The sequence below is a fragment of the Gracilinanus agilis genome, chromosome 2 (assembly GCF_016433145.1).
Source record: "Gracilinanus agilis isolate LMUSP501 chromosome 2, AgileGrace, whole genome shotgun sequence".
Classification (NCBI taxonomy): domain Eukaryota; kingdom Metazoa; phylum Chordata; class Mammalia; order Didelphimorphia; family Didelphidae; genus Gracilinanus; species Gracilinanus agilis.
Genome location: NC_058131.1, coordinates 482,628,183 through 482,645,884, shown reverse-complemented (window position 1 = coordinate 482,645,884; position 17,702 = coordinate 482,628,183). Strand labels below are relative to the sequence as shown.

At 38.8% G+C, this 17,702-nt stretch overlaps 1 protein-coding gene across 1 annotated transcript in view; it reads right to left on the bottom strand.

Moving 5' to 3' along the window:
- The window catches only part of IFT43 (intraflagellar transport 43), a 121,136-nt gene that overhangs the window by 77,016 nt on the left and 26,418 nt on the right, over positions 1 to 17,702 (bottom strand). Inside the window, exon 3 of the mRNA XM_044664953.1 lies at positions 589 to 653. Coding sequence (XP_044520888.1) covers positions 589 to 653 — 65 coding nt within the window. The remainder of the gene's footprint in view (positions 1 to 588; positions 654 to 17,702) is intronic.

The window sequence follows — 17,702 nt, the reverse complement described above, 5'->3', positions numbered from 1 at the left end:
CACTCATAGAAGTTAGGACCAGTGTTTCTCTGACAAACTTTTTTGCTCCCATCTACAACATGGGGGGGCTTTCCCTAAAAAAGAAGGCAAATTATCCATCAAGACCTGCCAGGCCTCAGCTTTCCTGATACAGTTTCGTTCCCTGTCTCAACATGCCAATCCCCACCACTACCAACACTACCACCAACAAGGGAGTGAGCCCAGGACAAAGTTTTCCCCAGCACCTATTGACTTTTGGCTTCCTGGTCATCTTGGACCTAAACACTTAATGACTGAATAATTTGTGTGTTGAAGAATCCCACCAGCAGAGCTCACTGGCCACTATTACCCATCCTTTTTTAAATTTATCTTTGATATCTTTTACCTTCTGTTTTAGAATCCATACTAAGTATTAGTTCCAAGGCAGAAGAGTCATAAGGGCTAGGCAATTAGGCTAGGGTAAAGTGACTTGCCCAGATTCACTCAGCTAGGAAATACCTGAGGCCAGATCATTCTTCCTTCCCATTATCTTTTGGGGATTTATTTCAAGACAATATTTGGAAAGACAAGAAAACAATCAAGTTCAGTGTAAAAACTTTTGGTACTCACTTTGAGATTTTCACAGAATCGTCTGCCCATCCTCCTTGTCGTCGAGCTGGCTTTGGTGGGGGACCCTGTAAATAGGAGGGAAAAAAAGAAGCCAAAATAATAAATTTATCCCTAAGACTTGATTCTGACAACAACTTGTTTGTCCATGGTTGACAGAACCAAAAGCATGTCTTCAGGATGAAGAATTTAACTAATGCAAAAACAGTAATATCAAGATTCCTACTCCAACTCTGTTTTTTTGTTAAAAGTTCACAGAAAAACTCTTTCATAAACTATGCACTGGCTCACTAAAACCTGTACTGATTATTTAGGCAGAAAATAGCAAGTTGCAATGGAGCAATTGGAAAACTCAATTTTAAGACTTAAGAATATGAGGCCTAAAAATATTCAGTGACTATGAATAAGACCTAAGTAAATGGAGTGAAAAAAACCATAAAAGTACCAACCACTGGGACTGAAAAGTAGCCTCATTTTGTTATTGTCATTGAATAATCAAGATTGAACTGGTAAAATATTTAGAAAAAATTAATTAAAATTAGTAATAAATAGTAAAAATAGTAACATAATAGTAAAAACATTGATTTTGTTTTCTAATATTTAAATATTTAACACCATTTACCGTTTTAGAAATGTCAGTAATCCTTTGGTAAATGCCTGAAATGTTAGGCTCATTGAAATTTCCTATGAATTCCTCAAAGCATTCTCTCCGAACAAAAAAAAATATATTTTGTTGATTAAAGCAAAAGCTTTAAATCTATATAATTGCTTCCTAATAGCCTCCAACTTTCCCTTATACCAAATAATAAAACCAAAAACAAGTTGAGCAAATTTATCTGACTGAGACTGAAGAGACTCTCTTTATGGTTTGCTATTTCTTAACTTTCATAGCCATCGCCTGGAGTCAATGTTGGATAATTTTTGTATTTTATCTAAATTCAATTGTTTCATTACATTGTTATAACTATTCAGTCTATAATTCTCCTGGTTCTGTTTAATGAATTAGTTCACATTAGTCTTCCCACGATTCTCTGAATTCCTCATGTATGTCATTCATAAGAATGTAAACTCCTTGAGGACAGACACTGTCTTTTGCCTCTTTTTATATCCCCAGGGCTTAGTACAGTCTCTGGCACGTAGTAGGCATTTAATTAATGTTTAATGATTGATTGATTGTGGCACACAATCCTTTGTTACTTTCATATGCTACAATGTAGTCATTCTCCCAAATTTGTGTATCTGTCATCCCCTAGTCTTTCCCCTATCGACTATCTCCATCTTTTACTATCTTTGCTAATGTCTTAGGTTTGAGGCAGATTTTTCTTCTTATTCACTATTAGGAATACAGCAGCATTTTTCTACATAGTTGTTGATATTTTGAATTTCTTCTCTTGGATGTTGTTTATTTATATCCTTTGATTTGAGTGCTGATCTTTGATCTTGATGCTGATCTAAGCCCTTAGTCTTATATACTTGCATTGATTCCTTATAGATTATGTTTGATGCAAATATTTTCCCCAATCGATAGTTTTGCTTTTTAAACTACTCTGTATTTTTTCTGAGAATCATTTTAAAGGTATCAAAACATCTTTTATATTTTCTATTTGAGGCAGGGTAGTGTAGTAGAAAGAGTGTTAAATCCATCCTAGCTCTAGCACTTATTACCCGTCTAATCTGGGAAAAATCCTCTGACCCTCAGTCTTATGTGAATTTAATATAAAATGTAACCCCTTACCCATACATGCACATTAAGTCATGAGACTAAAGTGCCACATGGGTGCCTAGTGTCATGACTTCTGAAAGGGGCCAGCAGAAGTTCCTGTGTGATGGGTAATGTCTCTGGAAGTCAGGAGGCAGGACCTAGAATGAAGTTAAAGCTGGCCAATAGAGACCCTCAGGAGGAGTGATATCATTGGCCTATAAGAGATAGGGGAGCAGTAGCTTGCTCTCTTTGTCTTGGGATTCTTCCAGAATGGAAGCTGGAGCCTAATCTCTCTCCTTTCTCTTCTATTTGAACCTTGCTCCACTTGAACCTTTGCTGGAAACTGGATTCGGGGAAGTGTGGAAGTAATTTAAAAAAAAATTTTTTTTTAGTTAGGCTGACCAGATGATCTTTTTTTCTCTCTCTCTAACTTTTACTGATAAATGATTATAATTTAATATATAGTCTCCAAGAAAATTTTAATCATTACAGTCTCTACATCTATTTTATTTTTATTATTTTAAAATTTTTTTCTAAACCCTTAACTTCTGTCTTAGAATCAGTACTGTGTATTGGTTCCAAGGCAGAGGAATGATAAAGGGTAGGCAGTGGGAGTTAAGTGACTTGCTCAGAGTCAAACAGCTAGGAAGTGTCTGAGGCCCGATTTGAACCTAGGACCTCCTGTATCTAGGCCTGGCTCTAAGCCACCTAGCTGCTCCCACAGTCTCTACATCTGTATAATGGATATGATACTATTTGAGTTTTGTGAAGATCCATTAGATCATACATATAAAGTCATATATAAATGGAAGTCATGTTAGTATGCTATAAAGAAGGCCAACACAAACAACATTTTCCTTCGAGACAAAAATCCAAAGGCCATATCCTAAAATGCCACATGGAATAGGAGGTCAACAAGGATAGAGAAGGAAACCCATAAGCCATACCAAGAACATCCTAAAATGCCACACTGTTATGGACAATGCTGCCAACTTTCAAATGAGAAGCTCTAAACTACTTCAATTCTAGTCTGACATGATGGAAAGAACAGTAGGAATCTGGAAACCTGGGTTCAAATCTTAGCTCTGCCATTAATCACTTTTATAATCTCTATAAAATTAAATTTTGAAAAAAATCTTGTGGCAAGCCAAAGAACTATATAAACTAAATCCACGCTATCTTTTTTCTCTTGAAAATGCAAATAAAGATCAATGTTTGTCAAATAGATGAGGATGAAAGCATGAGAAAGAGGGTAAAAATGGTTAGAATTTAAAATAATATAAAATAGCATTAAAAAAAGAGTTCCAAAATCTTGGAATTTAGACTCAGTGACTTCTGAGTATCCTACCAACTCTATGATTTTATGAATCTAAGACTATCCATTGCTCCTAGTTAGCTCAGAAAGGAAAGAATCAATCAACACTGATCATGTGTACCCTAGAGAATACCCTCACTAAGCTCAATACAGTGCTAGATACAGTGGAAGATAAAGAAAAATAAATGGAAACTAACCTCAAGAAGTTTGCAATTTAGATGGGAAAACAAGATTTCCAAATTTGAAATAATCAGTAAATAAAAAAAGCATGATATGAACAAAAACCAGAACTGGAATGGGCAGAAATTGCAGAGATATGATTGGCTAATACAACGGAAAAGGAAAATGTTGGAGGGAAAGTGACAAAACTGGAACACTAATATATTATTAGTGGAGTTGTGAACTGATCCAACCATACTGAAGAGTGATTTGGAACTATGCCCAAAGGGCTATAAAACTGTGCATATCCTGTGACCCAGCAATCTCACTACTAGATCTTTATCCCAAAGATTTTTTTTTAAAGGAAAGAGGATCTATTTGTACAAAAATATTTATAGTAGCTCTTTTCATGGTGGCAAAGAACCGGAAATTGAAGGGAAGTCCATCAATTGTGGAATGACTGAACAAATTGTGGTATATGATGGTAATGGAATACTACTGTGCTATAAGAAATAATGAATGGGACGATTTCAGAAAAAACTTGGAAAGACTTACATGAACTGATGCAAATTGAAGTGAGCAGAACCAGGAGAACACTGTACACAGTAAAAGCAATACTGTACAATCATCAACCGTGAGTGGCTTAGCTATTCTCCTAGTGATTCAAGAAAATGCCAAAGGATCCAAGATAATGCCAAAGGACTCATGATGAAAAATGCTATCTACCTCCAGAGAAAGAACATTAGTAACTGGAGTCTGAATACAGATTGAAGCATATTATTTTTCACTTTATTTTCTTTATGTTTTCTAATATGTTCTTCATCTGCAACAAGACTAACATGTAAATGTTTTGCATGGTTGCACATACATAACCTCAATCAAATTGTTTACCACCATAGGGAGAGAGAGAGAGAATTTGGAACTCAAAGTTTTTTTAAACAACTGTTAAAAATTCTTTTTTTACATGTAATTGAGAAAAATAAAATATTATTAAAAAAAGAAATTGCTGAGATAAATTTAGGCTTCATAGAAGGAAAAATTCCCTAACAATTCAAGCTAACCCAAAGTGGAATGAGCTGCCTTGAAAGGAATTTCAAAGGCTTTCGTGACGGAAAAGATCTTAGAAGTTGCCCAGTTCAACCCTCTCATTTTACAAATGATGCAAGCAAAGCTCAGAGGAATGATTCCCTCTCATTGGAGGTCTTTGAGCAAAGGCTAAAAGAGCAGCTGTCTGAGATGCTGATGAGGCTGTTCTTGTTCTGGTTTGAACTGGAAAAGTTATTCTCTCATTTCTCTTCCATCTTTGAGATTCTGTGATTATCTAACTAAATGAGATAAATCTGTGGTAAAGATCATTACAAACTTAGGAAGGAAACAAACATTTATTAAATACCTATTGCATGGCCAGCACTGTGCTACTTTATTTTATAAATATTATCTCATTTTTTAGAGAGTTGATGGACTCAGAGAACAAACTGAAGCATATTTTTTTCCTTTATTTTTCTTTCTTTTTTCTCATAACATGGCTAATGAGGAAATGTTTTGTATGACTTCTTATATATAACACACACCATATGTCTAGCCTTCCCAATAAGTGTGGGAAGGGCTAAGAGAGGGAGAGATTTGGAACTGAAAATAAAAATAAAATTTTAAAAATAAATTAAAAACGATTATTTCATTTGATCCTCACAACAACTCTGGGAGGCAGGGGCTATCATTATCCCCATTTTATAGCTGACAAATTACTGAGGCATAAGGAGATGTGCAGGATCACGCAGCTAATAAATATCCATGATTACACTGGAAGTCTTTCTTGCTTGGTGGTATTTGCCATGGGCAGTTAGGTGGTGCAGTGGATAAAGTGCCAGGCCTGAAGTCGGGAAGATGAGTCTTCCTGAGTTCAAATCTGGCCTTATACATTTACCAGCCGTGTGACCAAAGACAAGTCACTTAACCCTGTTTGCTTCAGTTTCCTTATCTGTCAAATGAGCTGGAGAAGGAAATGGCAAACAACTCCAATATCTTTGTCAAGAAAACCCCAAATAGGATCATGTAGACTAGAATGTCTGACTGGAACCAATGAACAACTTCAGAAATAGCTACTCTAGGCACTCAAAGGATGAATAATGGGTTGAGAAGGTTTGGGAAAGCTTAATGGAGGAAGTAGGACAAGATAAAGCAAAGAGCCACCTTCTATATCAGTGATTCCCAAAGTGGGTGGTGCTGCAGCAATCGGGGGGGGAGGGGGGTGATGGCCACACTTTTTTTGTATTACATTCTATTCTGAGTTCAACAAATAGTTTCATAATTTCCAGGGGGCACTGAGTAATATTTTTTCTGGAAAGGGGGTGGTAGGCCAAAAAAATTTGGGAACCACTGGTCTATATAAATAAAGTCTTTCGTGGGGCAGCTGGGTAGCTCAGTGGATTGAGAGCCAGGCCTAGAGACAGGAGGTCCTAGGTTCAAATCCAGCCGCAGACACTTCCCAGCTGTGTGACCCTGGGCAAGTCACTTGACCCCCATTGCCTACCCTTACCAATCTTCCACCTATAAAGTCAATACACAGAAGTTAAGGGTTTAAAATAAAAAAATTTTTAAAAATTTAAAAAAAGCAAATAAAGTCTTTCCTAATTTCCCACAGTCTATTGCACCCCCCCCTCCAAAATACCTTGTATTTTAACTACCTTATATCTCTTTTTATGGGCAGCTAGGTAGTTCTATGTATAAAGCAGAAGGTCAGGAGTCAGGAAGACCTAAATCCTAGCCTCAAATACTAGCTGTGTGACCCTGGGCAAGTCATTTTATGTTTGCCTCAGTTTCCTCATCTGTAAAATGGGCTAGAGAAGAAAATGGCAAATCATTCCAGTATCCATTGCCAAGAAAACCCCAAATGGGGTAACAAAGTCAGATATGACTGAACAACAAAAACATCAGGTTATATATATCAACTTTATATTTATAAGGTACATGTATTTTATATGTTCTTATTATCTGTCTCATTAGAATGGAGACTCTAGAGAGCAACTAGGTGGCTCAGTGGATTAAGAGCCAGGCCTAGAGAGGGGAGGTCTTGGGTGCAAATCTGACCTCAGACACTTCTTGGCTGTATGAGTCTGGGCAAGTCACTTAATCCCCATTGCCTAGCCCCAAGAGCTCTTCTGCCTTGGAACGAGTACATAGGACTGATTCTAAGATGGAAGGTAAGGGTTTTAAAAAAAAAAAAAAAAAAAAAAAAGGAAAGAATGTAAGCTCCCTTGAGGAGGGATTATTTCATTCCCTAGTATCTGTATCCCCAACAGGACCTTGCACAAAGTAGGTACTTAACAAATACTTGATGGCTGATTGATTTGTGAGAAATGTGCTTGAGTCTTAGACTCAGGACAGAATGTGTGAGTAAAAAATAATTAAAACAAAATAAATCTACCTGCTACTGAAATACAGGGAAATAATCTCAAGAAACAAAATGGGAAAACAATTTCCAAATTTGGCAAGCAATTCCCAGGTAACGTTCCCCGGGCTCATTAAAAAAGGATTCTTAAGAGGTACATCACTGAAACAGACAGAAATAGGAAGGGGGTGACGGCAGCCCTTAGGCAGTGCATCCCTTGTGTTCTTTCTTGAAAGCCAGAGTCATGACTAGGAGTGTGGGAAATGAGCATTGCCTGCCAGTGGCCGGTGCCTGATGGAAGGAGGGGGCAAGACCCTGCATAGCTCCGTATGAGAAGCAAAAATATTCATTCTCCAAAAATAAACAGGGAGCAGGAATGGTTGGGAGTAAAGACATGGAAACACGTGACTAGAGGCTAGGGTCCCAAAATACCAGGTCTCTTCAAACAAGATCGTGTGAGAGGCAGAAGGAAATTCAGGAAAGAGAATCTTTATATGGTCTCATCCGAATGGGCCAGGATTCAACAATCTGGAATCACCATGTCATACAGAGTTCTTCAGGGGCCAGAGGTTTTTTCTGATCTTTATATGGTTCCCCCAGATTCTTAAAATGCCAAGACAGAAAAGATATTGTGGTGCCAAAAAAGGAGTCTTTTGAGTTTGGAAACTTCTCGTACACACCAGAAGTCCTCGAAATTAGCCCTAGAAAAACCCCATGATAGCTATCAGTCAACAAATGAGTTTCCACCTCTATCCCTGGGATTCCTGTGGCCATTATGCAGCCTGGTTCAAAGAAGCATTCCGAACAACGACACAAATTCCCAACACAGATATTTAATTAAGCAAGACCTACACCATCCTGATACACAACCTCAATGACTCTTTGAGGAAGATGTTCTACGCCAAACATAAGCCACTCAATGGAAATGAAAAAGCCACTCAAGAGCCTTGGGAACAGAAGAGTCTCCCAAAACCCTGGACCTCCTTCCAGCCCAGCTTTCACAGTTATGTTTGAGGGAAGAAATCATTGTGTAGTTGGGACAGTGGGGTGGGGGTGGGGGGAAGTCCCTACCTTCTTCATCCCCAACAGTAATAACTGTGGAAACTGTGGATCAAATTTCCAATAATAGTCAGGCACAGGAACCCTGGAAGTGGCAATAACCCCCAGAACACCATTGCTCTTTCCAGCCCAGGCCTCATAGGTATTATCCAGGGAATCTCCAACAACAACCATACCCAACGCAGGCAAGTCAACTTTGCTGAAGTAGCAGGGCTCCCTATGGGAGAGCCAGGATGTCTCTGTCTGCGTCAGGCAAGACGCTGCTTGGCCACCAATGCCAATTTGACCAACATTTCCCCTCAGACCCTGGTGGTTACCTAGGACGCTGAACCCAAGAGACTTGGGGAAATAGCGACATTAAATAATGACATTAAGGAAGAGACATCTGCTTTGGCCCTGCACCTCTAACGACTATGGGATTTTCCCATATGACCCGCAAGTGAAACATTCTATTTGTGTTGTCTTCCCCCTTGAAATGAAAGTTCAATGAACAGGGATTGTCTTGTTTTTCTGTTTCTATCCTCAGCACTTGGGCATACTGCTTTGCATCTAGTAAATGCTTTACTCATTCATTCCAGGTGTGTGAAAGTCCAAGAAGAAACACTTTCAGATATTGTAGAAGAAAAATATTTTTTACATTCATTTCAACTGAATTCAACAAACTTTTGCTAAGCAAGCATGTACTGGCATGCCAGGCACAGTGCTGACGTGTGTGTGTGTGCACATGTGGTGGGCATATGTGTATGAGTGTGTGTGTATGTGTGGTTACGTATACACCTACTAATCCCCATTAGACTGTAAGCTTCTTGAGGACAGAATTGCTTTTGCTTTTTATGTCCCAAGCTTAGCAAAGTGTTTTGCACATTTGCTGTTGTTGTTGCTGGGTTGCTATAGTCATGTCTGAGTCTTCATGACCCAATATGGGGTTTTCTTAACGAAGATACTAGAACGGTTTGCCATTTTCTTCTCTAGCTCATCTGACAGATGAGGAAATGGAGGCCAATAGGGTGAAGTGATTTGCCCAGGGTTACACAGCTAGTACATGTCTGAGGATGAATTTGAACTCAGGAAACTGAGACTTTCTGGCTGCAGGTCGGGTACTCTATCCACTGGACTTGCCCCTACTTTGCACATAGTAAGAGCTTAATAAATGCTCATTCATTCATTCAAGGAATATGAAAGCCCCAAAAGAAATATGTTCAGACATCATAGAAGGAAAATATTTATTCAACTTAACAAGTTTATGCTAATTAGCTCTTACTATATGCCAGGCACTGTGCTAGCTTCTGGGTATATTAAAAAAAAAAAACAACACTACAGTTTCCATTAGAATACAAGCTTCTGGAGGGCAAGAACTGTTTTTGCATTTTATATGTATTCCCAGAATTTAGCATAGTGCCTGGTACAGAGTAAGTGCTTCAAAAATATCTGTTGACTGATGGATTCCTGAGAATTCCCTTCCCTCAGGTATTTTCTACAGATAGAATGTGGCACACACACAAATACAAGGTAACTTGTAAATAGGGAGAGCACTCACTACCAAGGGGATCAGGAAAGGCTTTTGAGGAGGTTGTATTTGAGCTGAGTTTAGGAGACAAAACTAAGAATAGAGTCAGGCTTGGAGATGGAAGAACCTGGGTTCAAATTTGACCTCAGACACTTCCTAGCTGTGTGACCCTGGGCAAGTCACTTAACCCCCATTGCCTAGCCCTTACAGCTCTTATGCCTTAGAATCAAAGGTTTGGATTTTTTTTAATGAATTAATTAATTTTAATAATCTCTAGCAAGAAAACTCCAAATGGCGTCATGAAGAGTAGGACATGACTAACATGACTGAATGAAAAATAAAATTATAATAAAACACAGAAACATGACTTTTTTTCAAATTCTTACCTTCCATCTTAAAATCAAAACATTGTGTATTGGTTCAAAGGCAGAAGAGCAATAAGGCCTAGGCAGCGAGGTTTAAGTGACTTGCCTAAGGTCACAAAGCTGGGAAGTGTCTGAGGCCACATTTGAACCCAGGGCCTCCCATCTCTAGGCCTGGCTCTCAATCCACTGAGCCACCCAGCTGCCCCCTTAACATAACATTTTAAAATTAAAACAATATGCAACTGACAGGGATCTTTATGAATATCCATCCTGCCCACTACCCACCCCTAATCACAACCCCCCTGCCTCCACCCTCCCCAACGGTTTCTTTTTGAGTTTGACCCAATTCGTGTGGAGGATGGAATTGAGAGGGGAAGAGAATGGAAATAGGGAGACCAGTAAGGAGGGAATTATACGATCAGGGTGGTACCATGATGGTGACTGTATGAATGGAGACGAGGAGATGGATGTGAGAAAACTGGTAACTGACTAGTTATGAAGCAGGATGGGAAGAGTCAAGGACGGTTCTACTGGTTGCTAACCAAGCATCTGCTTTTCAGGTTTTTTGTAGTTGTTGTTTGTTTTGTTTTGTTTTTTAAAACCTTATCCTCTGTCTTAGAATCAATGCTGTGAATTGGTTCCAAGGCAGAAGAGTGGTAAGGGCCAGGAAAGTGGGATTAAGTGACTTGCCCAAGGTCACACATCTAGGCAGTGTCTGAAGTCATATGTGAACTCGGGACTTCCCTGGCTCTCTCTCCACTGTACCACCATGCTGCCACCTGGCTTTTCAGTTTTGATTTTTAAAAAGTTCAAGCCCTGATTCAAAATCTTTCCCCTTAAAATTTGCTGTATCCCATAAATAAAGAAAACATTTACTATGAATTTGGGGCAATTTTTGTTTATTTTCAATGGAGTTTGGGTTAATGAAAAGTGATGTACCGTCTTAACTGGTTATTGAACTCTACATAAAATTAAGCAACTTTCAGCCAAAGCAAACATATGGAAATGGTCAATTTTGGACAATAAGGAACAAACCCAGATCCCAAGGACCCTGATGAACAAAAGAAAAGAACCAGATGCCAAAATGATAGTTGTCTACAGTCACTGACTGACTCAGAAACTAGTTCATTTTACATTTGTTATTCTGAAATACTGTCTCCCTCTTCATATGGGTACATAGTTAGGGGGGAAGCTAGGTGGCTCAATGGGTAGAGACCTAGGCCTGGAGAAAGGAGATCCAGGTTCAAATATGACCTCAGACACTAACCAGTTATGCGACCCTGGGCAAGTCACCTAACCTCCAATGCCTAGGACTCACCACTCTTCTGCCTTAGAAGCAATACATAGTATTGACTCTAAGATGGAAGGTAAGAGTTTTGATTTTGTAAAATCAGATTTAAGCAAATAAAATAAAAAATAGAATAAGGGCTGAATTTGCTAATTCTCCCCTGGGGTTGGCCACATTCCTCTATGAATAGGTGGGTCTTACTATGTAGTCTTAAGAGTCAGAAAACAATTCTTTAACCAGAATGTCTGCCTGATAGACCCCTACTAAAAGCAGAAGCTAATGAAGATCCCTGCTAGTCAAAAAAAAAAAAAGTAAATTCCTCTCTCTAATTTATCTTAACTTTCTGAGAACCAAAAGATAATTTTACATATATAAGTAAATATGGATTTGCAAACAAAGAATACCTGTAGGCCTGCGTGGTGTAGAGGAGAGAAAACTAGATTGTGAATTCAGAGGGGATTCTGGGTCTAGCTTCGCTGCCAATTTCTATATGCCCTTGGGTAGGTCACTTGCCTCCTCTGGGCTTGAAGGAGTGGACCCAATCTCTAACATGACATTTAGGTTTAAAATTAAATGACTCCAGGAATGAGAAACATCTTAGGACCAAAGAACAGACATAAGGATGGGAAGTATGAAAGACGCTATAGAGTCTTGATAAGATTTTGAATTGATGACATGGCACTGGGAGCAGGAATTAGGGGATATGGGGGAGGGAAGGCCCCAGGAAGAAAATGAAAATAAGGAACCATGAGGATTTGATTAAGGGTGGAGGAGCTACTGTATGCTACTTGACTGGAGACAGGCAGCCAGAAGAGGTTTAAAAGCAGGGTGTAACCACCAAAAGGAATTTTTCCACTAGGTCGTAGTGGAAATATATGAAGTTAAATTCATTTATTTAGGAATTCGAGAGACTAGGTCAAGAAGTTCTCTGTAAGTCACAGACCTGGGGAGGATTACCACTCACGCATCAGAAGTTTCTTGGGGACGAATCCTGGGCTGCACTTCACAAAACAGAAGGGACGTTGCTTCCTCCTTTGGGGGGATGTGCTGTTTCCTAGGCTAAGTGATAAATCCTCTCAAAAACATAAAGGTATAGTCCTAGGCCTAATTTTTGCTTACTCAGCAACTGGGAGAGTTGGAAGAGAGAATGTTTACCTGGAGTATGAGATGCAAAATAATGCTGAGGAAAAATTGTAAAAAGCCCTAAAAAATGGGGCAGCTGGGTGGCTCAGTGGATTGAGAGCCAGGCCTAGAGACTGGGAGGTCCTGGGTTCAAATTTGGCCCAAGACACTTCCTAGCTGTTTGACCCTAGGCAAGCAACTTGACCCCCTGCTATTTGTAGGACCATGGACTCATTCCGTCACTGGGTTCTAACCCACACTGCTTCCTCAAAGATCTAAACTTTAAGGAAGACTGGACCAAGTGGATAGAGGAATCTTGCCTCAGTTACTCACTGGGCAAGATGCAAAATGTACCAATGGGAACAATGCAGTTGTGATCATGCTTCTCCCAAATCAAAAGAATAACCCAGATGCCTAGCCCCATGACTCATGCAAAGGCCACTGCCAGCATTTTCTCTTAAAGAGACTAATCCAAAATTCCACCTCAATTTTGAAAATATTTTCTAAAATTAAGTCTGAATTTTCCCATTGTTTCATTACTCCCATTGGTCTCCTTTAGGGCCATCTCGAATAAAGGCTCTTGCTTCCTGGATTCTATACCTCATAGATATTTACTTGTGGACAAATACCATATTTCTCCACATTCGTTTCTATTCAGCCAAAATAAACATCCATTTAATCTTTCATCATAGATCAAATCCTCTGGGCCTTTCATCCTTATTGTTGTTCTTTGAACTGCTTCCAGGTTGTCAACATGTCTCTGGCTCTTATGTGGCCACGAATGCATAGGGTACAGCTGATGTGAGTTTCCTAGTACTCAAAGAAGCATCATCTCCTGCTGTCTAGGTTATGATGCATAGTCTAGACTTGCTACCTCAACCCAAACCAGAATGGAGCAAGTTGGAAGTTGTAAGAAGTGGGTGATAAAATATGTGGAAACTCCAGTGCTTTCAGAAACCCAGTCCTGCACTGGTCACTACAATGGGTAAAAGCAGAAAACCAATGGACACCAATAAGAAAAAGGACTGTAGGGGCAGCTAGGTGCCTCAGTGGATAGAGAGGCTGTCCTGAAGATGGGAGGATCCGAGTTTAAACCCAGTCCAGACACTTTCCAGTTGTGTGACCCTGGGTAAGTCACTTAACCCTCATTGCCTAGTTCTTTGATTTTAAGAGAAGATGAGGGTTTAAAAAAAAATAAAATAAAAAGAAGAGTGAGGCTTGTGCTAGGCTGGGTCTGAAGATAGGAAGGCTCATATTCCTAACTTCAAATCTGGCCTCAGACACTTTCTAGCTGTATGACCCTGAGCAAGTCACTTCACTCTAATTGCCTAGCCCTTACCACTCTAGTATCTTGAAAATGACACTTAGTATTGATTCTAAGACAGAAGGTAAAGTGTTTTGTTTCTTCGCCCAATCTGTGGGGTAGAAACTTTAGGTAGGAAGCCCTCGTAAGTGCTAAGCAACAGCCACTGCTATAAACTAGACATCCTGGTGAGAAATTTCAGGGTCTTTTCTAGCCACTACACAAAGAGGTTATGGAAGGACAGGTATAGCATAGTCTATTTATCCACCTAAGAGGGTAACAAGTCTCATCAGTAGCTGAGGGACATGTGTGTGTCACAATTCTAGAGATGATAAGACTGAAACAAATGGAAAAAAATTATATATATATATATATATGTATTTATATATCAAGAAGTTAAATACAAGGCAGTTTGGGAGGGAAGGCACTATGATAATAGTATTGTTGTTGTTGAGTCATGTCCGACTCTTCATGGCCCCATTTGGAGTTTTTTGGCAAAGAAATGGAAATGATTTGCCATTTCCTTCAGCAGACAAGATGAGGAAACAGAGGCAAACCAAGTTAAGTGACTTATCCAGGGTCCTACGCCAGGAAGTATCTAAGGCCAGATTTGAACTAGGAAGATGAGTCTTCCTGACTCCAGACCCAGTGATCCATCACTATGCCACCTTGCTGTCCCCCAGCACATAACAGGTACTTAATAAAATGCTTGCCGATAGGTTATCTATCCTTCCCCTTTCCACTTTCTCTGAAAATCTGACCAACATGCCATCTACATCTTTATCAAGTATATGAGAAAAACATTTAATAGAAGTGAGCCAGTGATAGAGCCCTAGACATTATGTGGCTTCCCTCTAGGTTGTCATAGATCCATTAATCAATACTCTTTGGGATTGGTCAGTCAGCCATGTCCATTTCTCTCTACATAAAGTGAATTGTGACCCTGAGCAGTACATGGAATCTTAAAAAGATTTCAGGGACCAACCAAGACAATACCTTACAGAACTAACTATACCATCCCTGAGAAGTGGTTTTCTTTTTCTACTTAAAAACTTCAAGTGGGCAGTTAGGTAGCAGATAGAGCACCAGGCCTGGAGTCAGGAGTACCTGGGTTCAAATCTGGCCTTAAGACACTTCCAAGCTGTGTGACTCTGGGCAAGTCACTTAACTCCACTTGCCCAACTCTTGCCATTCTTCTATCTTAGAGATGTTATTAAGACAAAAAGTGAAGGTTTTAAAAAGAGAGAGAGAAAGAAAACTTCAAGCAAAGGTTCACGATCCATTTTGGGATAGGTCTAACTGTTTCGATGTTCTTTATATCAAAGTGAAATCTACTTCGCTACAACTTCCATTTTAGATATGTTGTGTAGGACAGGGTAAAACTGACCATCATGTCAATAATCTTCCTGTATTTCAGTTTCCTTATCTGAAAAGGGAGATAGGAGCATCTGTTCTACCTGTCTCACAGGGTTGTTTTATCAAATGAAATGGGATGTTTCAGATAAGACAATGTCCTTTCCAAATCGAAAGCTCTAGATTGTGGATGTCAAATCACAAAACATTTCATAAACATGCTGTTATTGGTTCTATACACACTATGATTGATGTTGAAATAAGAAAGATTTGGAACAACAAATGCACAATGACTATGACTGTCAACATAACAAAGGATAAATTGGGGAAATAAACACCAGAAAGAGGAAAAAACAAACAAACCAGCAAGATCAGGAGACACAGAAACAAAGAAAATACCTATTAAAGTTAACACACTGTAAATAATCTGAAACTTATGACTAAAGTCTGATGTCATTTTTGTTTGGTTTCTTTGAATTTTTTGCAGATGGTTCCTGGGTAATTATGATCCTAATCACAGTAAGGCATTTAAGTGAGATCTACTATAAGGATGCCTTAATGAAAAAGAAGAATCCTATCCACATATCTTAATAGGGAATATGATGTTTGCTGTAATTGAACTTTTTTTTCTCTCTCACTTTCACATTACTTCAAGTTTTAAGAATCAATGCTAGCCAATCTTAAAATTAAAGATATTTTTCTGCACCCAAAATCATTTTCTTGGTCTCAGGATCTCATAGCTGGAAAGAACTTTGTTAATCATCTAGCTTGATACTTTCATAGAATCCCAGATCTGGAACTAGAAGGGACCTTCAACTCCTTCATCTTACAAATAAGGAAAATTAGGCCAAAGAGGTTAAATATTTAACCCAAGGTCATACAAACAGTAAATGATATAGTCAGGATTCACAGGAGCAGCTAGGTATTGTGGTGGATGCAGTGCCTGACCTAGAGTGAGGAAGGCTCATCTTCCTGAGTTCAAGTCCAGTCTCAGGCACTTACTAGTTAGGTGACCCTGGGCAAGTCACTTAATCCTTTTGGCCTTAGTTTTCTCATTTGTCAAATAAATTGGGGAAGGAAATGGCAAACCACTCAAGCATCTTGGCCAAGAAAACCCCAGATGGGGTCATGAAGAGTTGGACATGCCTGAAAAATGACTAAACAACAGGATTCAAACTAGAGTCTAGTAACTCCATGTTCAGTACTCCGAGTGTCATACTCTTTCTACAAAATCTTAAGGGACTTTGGACAAGGTCACTCAGCTAGTTATTAAGAGTTGGAGTAAGAACTCAAATGTCCTGACTCCAATATCAATACACTTTCCTCTAAGTCATCCTACCTCAAGAGTTATCAAATCTTCTAATCTGCAAATTGATTTAAAAAAAAAACAAAAACAAACAACCTCTAAACTAGCTATCAGAAAATTTCATATTTCTAAATTGCCTAAAAATAGGAAATATGTGTTGTTATCTCTCCATTATTCATCCCCAAGACCCAGTACAATGCTCTACATACAGGCTGCATTCAGTAAATGTTGTGATTGAATAGCTATGCTATGAGTAATCTTACTAAAATTATATAACCTCTCTGCTGAGGTCTGTTTCCTCACTGGAAATAATGCTTGCCCTAACTTATTTCAGTGGGATGTTGTAAGCCTAAATAAAATCGAACATGAAAATTATTTTAATTCCATTCATTCACTTATTCTTTCATCTAGGCCCCATGTTTTAAGTACTTGCTTTGGACAAAGTATCATACTAATCACAAAGGAAGAGACAAAGATGAAGAAGATATGGCCCTTGCCATCAAAGAACTTACAATCTAGTAGGAGGGAAATGATCCACACTTGTATGTGTAATATTCACAATGCTTCAAAATAATCCACGTTTTAATCATTTGTATTCCCTTCGCTAATGTGTACTATAAATTCTCCAAGGCCAAAAGAGATCATCACTTATGGGCAGCAAAGTGGCTCAGTGAACAGAGAACCAGGTGTGGAGAGGTGAATGCCAGCCATGGAACCTTGGGTAAGAACTATAACCTCCCTGAGGCTCAGTTTCCTCACCTGTAAAATGGGGGGAATGTTCTAGATGACCTCTGAAGGTCCCTTCCAATTCTAGTATTTTATGAATCACTCTTCTATTTAGAGAAAATGTTTGTAGTGGCCTTTCACAATATTCCAAAACATTTATCATTTTAGTAGCTAGGTGGCACAGAAGATAGAATACTAGGCCTGGAGTCAAGAAAACCTTAGTTCAAATCCAGCCACAGATACTTATATGATACTGGGTAAGTCACTTCATTTCTGTTTGCCTCAGTTTCCTCATCTATAAAATGGGGATATAATAGTACTTATCTCCTAAAGTTACTGTGAGGATTAAATGAGGTAATAAATTCAAAGCACTTAACACAGGGCTTGGCGAATAAAAAGGGGTGCATAAATGTTAGTTATCATTATCATTCCTATTACCTTCTATTGTATTGTTCTCAATTGTCCAGTTCAACTCTAAACCAGTCTTTGTTTTGAGAAAAAGTCATATAAATTTTACACATACA